Below are 9,792 nucleotides of genomic sequence, written 5' to 3'. Positions count from 1 at the left end.
TTCATATATACTGACATATATTCATATATACTGTACATATATTCATACTGTACATATATTCATATATAGTGACATATATTCATATATACTGTACATATATTCATATATACTGTACAAGCTTTAAATGTTTTCTAATGACTGTGTATTGTTGTGTACCTCATCTTTGCTTTTGTTGTGTTTAAAACAGGTCTCTGTCAACACACAGGACCCACACTGGGGTGGGGGGCTAAGGACCCAGACTGGGGTGGGGGGCTAAGGACCCAGACTGGGGTGAGGGGCTAAGGTCCCACACTGGGGTGGGGGGCTAAGGTCCCAGACTGGGGTGGGGGGCTAAGGACCCCGACTGGGGTGGGGGACTAAGGTCCCTAAGGGCAGTTTCAAGAATCGCCCCTGAATATAATCATTTAGGATTTTAAACATGTTTTCTGCTGCTAGCAGTCTTTTAGGGAGGAAAAACTCTAATAGCAGCGCTTTAACTCTTTTGTCCGCATGTCAAAAACATGATTTAATTTAAAAAAGTAACTTTTGGGCTCAAATCAGACCAGTTAAAGCTACATGCTAGCTAACGCTTAGTTTCGAACTCGCGCTAATTTAGAATCACGCGCAGCAGGAGAGACTTTTGTTCTCCTCACATGGCTGAACCACATCAAACCTGAAACACATCAAACCTGAACCACATCAAACCTGAAACACTGCAACGTAACCAAAATTAAGACGTGTCAAAAACAAACCTCTATTCCAGTCCGCCATACTCCTGAGAAACGTCACATCCGGTCACAACCAACTTGCGCTGGAACAGATGCGCGTGATCACTTTGTGAGAAGGAGGAGCCTTGAACTAGAGAAACATTAAAAGGCAAGGGCCAAGAATTTATGCCGCCATGTTGAAAAGAGCTAAACGTAGCAAGGTGGACGTCGCATTGCCAAAATAACAACAGACCACACATTTGAAAGCCTAAAATAAGCGAAGTGGTTCTATTAGTGCTGGCCAAACGAAGCTTGTCTAAAGCTTTGAAGCTTGTTTCGAAAAAAAAAAAACGCTTTTCAACATAATCCTCTTAGGCGCCAATGGGTGGCCAAAAGTATAAAAAGCAGCTTGAATCCATCCATCCATCCATTATCTTTACCCGCTTATTCCATTTTGGGTCACGGGGGTCGCTGGTGCCCATGTCCATCAATCACTGTGCAAGGGGTGGGGGACACCCTGGACAGGTCTCCAGTCCATCACAGGGACACATAGAGACAAACAAGACAACCATTCTCTCTCTCTCTCACCTCAGGACAATTCAGAGTCACCAATCAGCCTAACATGCATGTTTTTAGTCTGTGGGAGGAAACTGGAGCACCTGGAGAAAACCCACGCAGCACGGAGAGAACATGCAAACTCCACCCAGAAAGGCCCCTGGCCAGGATTTGAACTGGCAACCTTCTCGCTGAGAGGCAGCAGCTCTACCAACTGTGCCACTGTGCCGTCAGATCGTGTCACTTGTTTTTGTTAAATTTTTTATAAAAACAAAAATGTTGAAAATAAACTTTAATGTTGTAGCAAATTTCTGTGCATGGAGCATAAAAATTAATATTATTATTGTTTTCTTATGTTCAGTCAGGATTATGGTCAAAGTGTCTGTTGCTCTTTAGAACTTTGAGTTTTTTTTAATTGTATTTATTTATTTAGCTTGGCCCTAATCCTCTTCTGTAGGATCTATGAGGCTGCAGATCATCACCTCGGATACCATACTGAGCAGCACAGGGGCTCCTCAGGGCACGGTCCTCTCAGCGTTTCTGTTCACCCTTTACACCTCGGACTTCAGGTCCAACTCACAATCCTGCATCTGCAGAAGTTCTGGATGATCTGCCATAGTGGGCTGCACCACTGGTGACCAGGAAGCTGAACACAGAGGTGGTGTGGACAGAACCACCTGCAACTCAATGATGGAAAAACTGAAGAGCCGCAGGTGGACTACAGGAAGAAGACCCCCCCATCAACATCAAGGGAACTAAGGTGGACACTGTGGACTGATACAAGTACCTGGGGATCCACCTAGACAATAAAATGAACTGGACAGCTGACACCAACACCCACTACAAGAAAGGACAGAGTCTACTTTTTCTTCTGAGGAGACTCAGGTCCTTTAACATCTGCAGGACCATGCTGCAGATGTTTCACCACTCAGTGGTCTCTGCAGGACCATGCTGCAGATGTTTCACCACTCGGTGGTCTCCAGCGTCTTCTTCTACTCTGTGGTGAGCTGGGGCAGCAGGGTGAAGAAAGCTGATGCCAACATATCCTGATGCATGCTCAACAGACTCGATAAGCTCATGAAGAGATCTGGTTCAGTTCTGGAAGTGGACCTGCAGTCTCTGACAGAGGTGTCTGAGCAGGGGATGCTGAGGAACCTGCTCCAGATCCTGAACATCACATCACCCCCCCTGCATGACACCCTGGACTCACTGCAGCACCTTTAGTCAGACTGAGAGCACGAGGTGCTCCACAGAACAACACAGGAAGTCCTTCAAACTGTTCAACTCCCCCTCGACTGAAAAATGTTGGATTGTATACCAGGATTATTGAGCATGGACTTTGTTCAAAACCCGTCCTGAAAAATCCTCCATCTTAGACCTGCTTCTAACTAATATGCCTCACAAACTCCCTGGTACAGGTGTATCCGCTGATATTTTGAGTGATCATTGTGTGACAGCGACTCTGAGATATTAAACTTCCACCTTCTAAGCCCAGATTAATACAAAAAGGGATCTGAATCATTTCTGTAAACAGTCATTCCTCTGGGATCAGTCTCACTTTGACTGGCATCGTATTCTGTTAACTGATGACGTGAACTCTGCTTGGAACTATTTCCATAATAGTTTCATTTATTTTGTGAACAAACATGCTCCTTTTCGTCAGTTCAGAATAAAGGGACGAGACAGCCCCTGGTTTACTCCAGAGCTAGCTGACCTCCTGCACAGGAGAGACCATCTTTGGGCCACAGCGAGAAAATCTGGCTCAGACACTGATTGGTTGAGTTTTCAACAGATGAGGAATAAATGTACAACTGCTGTCAAAGCTGCAAAACACAACTATTTCTTATCTCAGACCTCCAAAAATATAAATGACCCTAACAGATTCTGGAAAACCATCAAATCTCTCTCAGGCACCCCCCAATCATCTGACCTCCCATCACAACTTCTCGTTAACTCTGTTCCTGTGTCAAATCAGCACGAGATCCTGAACTGTTTCAACAAACATTTTGTTGCTTCTAGTTCTTTATTTGACACAGTAACTAATGGAAGATCAGCCACTTCACTTAATAACCAAACTTCTTCAAATCAAATCCCTCCTACAAGTCAATCCTCAGTTAATCACAGCTTCTCTTTTTCTCCGTTCTCAGTCAGTGAGGTCAATAAACTGTTAAAAGATCTTGACCCTAAAAAATCTGCAGGTCCAGATGAACTTCCACCTTATTTCTTAAGGCTGGCTGCTCATATCATCACAGTCCCTGTGACCCACATCTTCAATCTCTCCATGAGACAAAACTCCATCCAGACACTTGAAAACAGCCTTTGTTCTTCCTTTGCTGAAGGGAGGTGACCCCCCCTCACTGAACAACTATGGACCAATCTCTAAACTCTGCATTTCAGCCAAGGTTCTAGAAAAACTGATAAACTCTCAAATCAAAAATGACCTGGACTCATTTAACATCTTACCTCCACATCAATCTGGTTTCAGGAAACAACACAGCACAACCACTGCTTCACTGAAGGTTCTTAATGATGTTGTTGAAGCACTGGATGCTAAGGATTATTGTGCTGCACTTTTCTTAGACCTGTCTAAAGATTCTGACACTGTGGATCAGAACATCTTGTGTCATAAACTCTCAGAAATTGGTTTCTCAGATCACACCATTGGTTGGTTCTCTATCTCTCAGACCGGAGGCAATGTGTTCAACATAATGGTACTTCCTCCAGTTATTTAACAGTCAACAACGGTGTACCACAAGGCTCAGTCGTAGGACCCACCCTCTTTACAATATACATACATAGTGTAGGTAGAAACATCCCTAATGCATCCATACATTTCTATGCTGATGACACAGTTGTTTATTGTCGAGCTAAAACTGTTGCTAAGGCTTTCTAGCTTTTGAAATCTGCATCATTAACATCATCCAGACTGATTTGTTTCACCTCAAACTTGTCCTAAATGCCGACAAAACCAAAGGGATGCTTTTTTCAAATAGGAAGTTGGTCCCAGCAGTTCTTCCTCTGTTTTTATCCTCAAATGGTGTTCCCATTGAGTTTGTTGATTCCTATAAATATTTGTGTATCTTGGTCGACTCACTTCTCTCTTTTAAGCTCCATGTGGAAAACTTGGTAAAGAAACTGAAAGTTAAACTGGGTTTCTTTTTCATAAACAGATCCTGTCTAACTCTGAATGTTAGGAAACACCTTGTATCTGTGACTTTCCTTCCCTCCATTGATTACGGTGACATTATTTACATGAACACTCCTACAAGAACCCTGCAGATGTTGGATGCTGCAGATGTTGGATGCTGCAGATGTTGGATGCTGTCTATTATGGTGCACTAAGATTCATAACTGGCTGTAACTACTGTACCCACCACTGCACCCAGTATTCACTGGTTAACTGGTCACCATTAACTTCACACAGACTCTCTCACTGGTACATCTTCATCTTTAAATCACTTCCTGGTCTGCTGCCTTCATACATCTCCTCCTACATGTCTCTGTGTGAGTGCAGCTACAGCGTGCGCTCTCAGGACATCATTACCTGCAGTGTTCCCTCAGTGAGGACTGAACTAGACAAAAGGACCTTCTCCTACTCCGCTCCTGTTTCCTGGAATATCTTGTAAAAAGATCTGAAGCTCTCGACCTTTGACCTCTCTAAGTGTCTTTAAGAATTTGTTGGACTCCTGGCAGGGACCAATGCAGACATGTTCCTGTTTTTAGTTTTATACATTCACCTTATAATCTAGCTGTTTTTTTTTGTTGTTGTTGTTGTTACCTTTTTCTTTTAGCCATCCTATTTGTAAAAAAACAAAACAAAAAAAAACTGTAGTATGCTTTTTTATAACTGCTTATTGTTGTTGCTGTTGTCCATTGTTGTCATCTTTCTTTGTTAAATCAGGTCTCTCTTGTAAATGAGTCCTCGAGGCTCAATGGGATTTACCTGTAAAGGTTGATTGATTGTTCCTCCCCCTTTCTACACAGAGGACAATAAAATTAATCCTGCACCAAAACAAACTCTTTAATGTTTCTGTCTGACCTGTTTAGATCTTAATGATGGTATTTTTATATTCTGTTATTTTGTAGATCTTGTGATTCTTGTGTCTGTTCCTTTGTACTGAAACTCTGGAACAACTTCCTGCAGGATCAGTAAAGTCCTAGTTTATCTTATTGTTCACAAAACCTGAATACGAGATGACGCCGAGATTTTCTGGTTATTCTGGATTAACCAACCATGAGCCAGTTTTACAGAAGCAGTGTCACGTGTTAGTTTAGAGACTAATTCAGATTATCGGAGCCAGTGTGGCGTCACCCCGACTGGAAAACTTCTTCAGTTTGCAGTAAACGCCTCATCCATGCAGTTGTAATTTTATCATTTGGTCTGAAATAAATATAATTTCATGTATCAGATGATCACAGATGTGAAAAAATTGTGGAGTCTCAGTTGAAACAGTTTTTGGGGGATCACGCTATCCTTGAGTTATTCCAATCTGGCTTCAAATCTCTCCATAGCACTGAAACTGCTCTACTGAAGGTTTTTAATGACATTTTCATATCCACAGACGCAGGTGATTCTGTGCTGCTTGTCCTATTGGACCTTACATCTGCTTTTGACACCATCGACCACAATATCCTCATTTCTAGACTGGAGCAGTGGGTGGGCATCACAGGGTCAGCCCTTAAATGGTTTGGGTCCTACCTCTCTGACAGAACCTTCTGTGTCAATATCAAAGATTTTAGTTCGGCATCGACCGCACTCCAGTGGGGGGTACCGCAGGGGTCCATCCTCGGTCCCCTTCTCTTTTCTTTATACCTGCTGCCACTAGGTGCTATCTTCCGCAAACACGACATACCCTTTCATTTCTATGCCGATGATTGCCAAATTTACTTCCCCCTGAGGCACAGAGGCACACGCTCTATTCAGCCTCTTCTTGACTGCCTGGCTGACATCCGGGACTGGATAGCTTTAAACTTCTTAAGCTTCAATGAGAAGAAGTCTGAAGTCATGCTGTTCCATCCCAGTGGCTCACTCATGAACCATGACATTGACCTTTTCTCTCTAGCCCCGCTAGAGAAACAAAAGGTCACTAATCTGGGGGTGATAATGGACCCGTCCTTAAAACTCAACAGTCACGTAAACATGATGGTCAAATCCTGTTTTTTTCAGCTGAGACGGCTGTCTAAGCTGAAGCCTATACTCTCCAAAAAGAACCTCGAGACAGTGATCCACGCCTTCATAACATCTAGGCTTGATTACTGCAATTCACTTCTGTTTGGAATCAGTCAGTCCTCCATTGCTCGTCTACAACTGGTCCAAAATGCTGCAGCCCGATTTTTAACTGGCACAGGCTATAGAGAGCACATCACGCCAGTTTTGGCCTCCCTGCACTGGCTACCCATTCACCTTCGGATCCAATTCAAAATTCTCATGTATGTTTTTAAATCACTGAACAGTTCCGTCCCATCCTATCTCACTGATCTTCTGCAGCCATATGTCCCACCGCGCTCTCTGAGGTCAGCAGACCAGATGCTTCTCTCAGTCCCAGAAACCCGTCGTAAGCTCAGGGGTGACAGGGCTTTCTCTGTTGCAGGTCCACGACTGTGGAATGAGTTGCCACTGAGTGTCCGGCAGGCTCCCACACTCTCAGTCTTTAAGTCTCGCTTGAAGACCCACTTCTATTCTCTTGCCTTTAACACGGTGTGATTTGTTTTGGTCCGGTCTGTTCTCTACTCTGTTGGCCATTTTAGTTAGCTTCTGCTGCTATTTGTATCTGTATTTCTATTTTATGTTTTCCTGTTCGCTGTGCATGTTTGTGTTTCTTTTGTACAGCACTTTGGTTGGCCTTGTTGCTGTTTTAAGTGCTATATAAATATATTGGTATGGTATGGTATGTGTCCTGTCTGAGTGGAGCTCGTTTTCAGGAGTTGAAGACGTTTCTTGCGTGAGAAGTTTCTAAATCAAAAACGTGTAGAGCGTCTCGAGCGTTTGGTTCTGTAAACCAGATCCACGAGCAGATCCTCCCTCACGATGGAGCTCAGTGGGGTCTTTGTCGGACACCAGCAGGTAAACATCTGTATCAGCTGTTGGAGTCAACACTGTGTCTGTGGGCCGTCCTTTAATTATCCATCAAACACCTGAACAATCAGAAGTTTCAAATTGTATTTTTTATTTTTAAAAAGATGAATTTCAGCACATGAAAAGAAGACGAGCTGTTTGTTTCTGATGCTGCCTCAGAATAATGAAGCTCAACCAAACTGTGATGTCATCAGTTTCAAAACGTGAGCCCTCCTCCAGGAGACGGGGGTGTCAATCAGACTAAAGGGGGAGGTCCTCCTGCATCACGTGCTTCTGCTGCAGCTGTGCAGCACTTTTTTAAAGTAGTTCCTGAACTCCGTGTTGAAGATGGTGTAGATGACGGGGTTGAGGGCGCTGTTCACGTAGCCGAGCCACGTCACGATGCTCATCAGGGCCGGAGGGATGTTGCAGTCCTGGCACTGAGCTCGCATGATGTGGAGGACGAAGAAGGGGGTCCAGCAGAACAGGAAAGCACCTGCAGGAGGAGGACATGTGAGTACTGGAACACTTTGAAGACATGTTGGACATCAGTTGCATGACAGGATGGAGACAGTGTGACAGTGATGAGTCTGTCAATCAAGGATTTCTGACACCAGAGTGAGCCAGTAGATCAACATGGACAACTCGTCAAAGGAAACTCATGACAGGAAGACAACTTCGAACCATAAAAACTTCTGAAAGTATTTTAAACTCTTCTTTGGTAGAACTCCACTTTTTTTGTCACAACCTTTAACTGGTTCTGTCCTGCAGAACAGAAGTCCAGATGTCTGGTCTTTAGTCGTCACGGACGAATGGACGCTCATCAACGATGGATGGAAAGATGAATGGATAAATGGTTGGATGAATGGTTGGATGATGAATGAATGAATGAATGGAAATATGAATGATAAATGGTTGGATGAATGGTTGGATGATGGATGGATGATGGAAATATGAATGGATAAGTGGATGGATGGTTGGTTGGATGGATCATTTCAAGTTGTGTTTATTATAGATGATGGATAAACATTTTGATGAATGGTTGGATGCTAGATGGATAAATGGATGGATGGATAAATGACAGACAGACAGACGAGACAGATAGATGGATGGATGGATGGATGGATGTGTGGATAAACTGATGGACAGATGGATAGCTGAACGATAGATAAATGGAAGGACGGATGGATAAATAATGGAAAGATAAAGGATGGATGGTGGACGGATAGAAAGGATGAAAAGAAATGGGCGTGGCTCAGCATAACTGCAGTTTCCCAGCAGGCTCCTGTTGTGCAGAACCTGAACACACAGATATCCAGCATCACATTAATAGACACATTACGAAGTAGAAGAAGAGCAGCATTGACGAGGCGTCAACAGATGACGAGCATGAGTGTTCTTAAACCGTGCCGTTGTTCACATGGACTTCATATGTTCATGTCATTCCATGCTTTAGTAGAAACAGTTTTTAAAGGCTGCTCGTGGCAAGTGTCCGTTTGTAGCAGACCTAGTCGAGCGACCACGTCCACAATTGGTTTAGGCATCAAAGTAGAAAGAGCTACGTTACTGACGCCATGAAAAACCTGAAAGTACAATTTAATACTGCTGTGTAAGACGTAGCTTTGAAAAGATGGAGCATTAGAAAAAGAAAGGTCTGCTGAGTCCAGCCGGGAAGTTTCTTGTGAATGTTCTCGGCCTCACTGGTGATTTTATCTTCTTTTTAGGGGTGCTCAAGCAGTGTGGGCTGCACAAAGGTGCAACAGGTGCTAAATAATTTAAAATCATTTATTTTAAATACAAAATCCATGCTGATTGTGCAGCTCATTCATCAATCAGCCAATTGTGTGTCATTTCCAATCTTATTTTGTAAAACCGCGACAGAACGAGTCCGCGATAAAAAAAAACCCTGAAGTTTGAGAAATGAAAGTGCTGAAGACGTGCACGTAGCCGACTGTGGACAGAGTCAGTATTTGAGCCAGACAAGAAAAGAACCGTATCATCAGCATACATTCAAATATTGGAGTCATTAAATATGTTGGAAATGTCAATGTAGAGGCAGCACGGAGGCTCACTTGGTAGAGCTGCTGCCTCTCAGCGAGCAGGTCGCCGGTTCAAATCCTGGTCCGGGGTCTTTCTGGGTGGAGTTTGCATGTTCTCTCCGTGCATGCGTGGGTTTTCTCCAGGTGCTCCAGTTTCTTCCCACAGACATAAAACATGTTAGACTGATTGGTAACCCTAAGTTGTCCCGAGGTGCGAGTGAGCGAGTGAATGGTTGTTTGGCTCATTTGTCTCTATGTGTCCCTGTGATGGACTGAGACCTGTCCAGGGTGTCCCCCACCCCTCGCACAGTGATTGATGGACATGGGCACCAGCGACCCCCGTGACCCAAAATGGAAGCGGGTAAAAGATAATGGATGGATGGATGGATGGATGGATGGATGGATGGATAAATGGTTGGATGGTAAACAGTTGTATGTATGTATGATAGATGGTTGG

The 9,792-nt window shown here is 43.7% G+C and overlaps 2 protein-coding genes across 2 annotated transcripts in view; both read right to left on the bottom strand.

Moving 5' to 3' along the window:
• Positions 1–766, bottom strand: part of bet1l (Bet1 golgi vesicular membrane trafficking protein-like) — a 7,336-nt gene extending 6,570 nt beyond the window's left edge. The window contains exon 1 of the mRNA XM_037682502.1: positions 732–766. Coding sequence (XP_037538430.1) covers positions 732–750 — 19 coding nt within the window. The 5' untranslated portion in view covers positions 751–766. The remainder of the gene's footprint in view (positions 1–731) is intronic.
• Positions 767–7,547: 6,781 nt separating this feature from the next.
• drd4a (dopamine receptor D4a) overlaps positions 7,548–9,792 on the bottom strand; it is a 22,749-nt gene continuing 20,504 nt past the window's right edge. Inside the window, exon 4 of the mRNA XM_037682501.1 lies at positions 7,548–7,792. Coding sequence (XP_037538429.1) covers positions 7,581–7,792 — 212 coding nt within the window. The 3' untranslated portion in view covers positions 7,548–7,580. The remainder of the gene's footprint in view (positions 7,793–9,792) is intronic.

The sequence above is a fragment of the Nematolebias whitei genome, chromosome 10 (genome assembly GCF_014905685.2).
Source record: "Nematolebias whitei isolate Nwh7 chromosome 10, NemWhi1, whole genome shotgun sequence".
Lineage (NCBI taxonomy): Eukaryota > Metazoa > Chordata > Actinopteri > Cyprinodontiformes > Rivulidae > Nematolebias > Nematolebias whitei.
The sequence above is the reverse complement of the archived record's forward strand: the minus strand, read 5'-3'. Positions and strand labels throughout refer to the sequence as shown.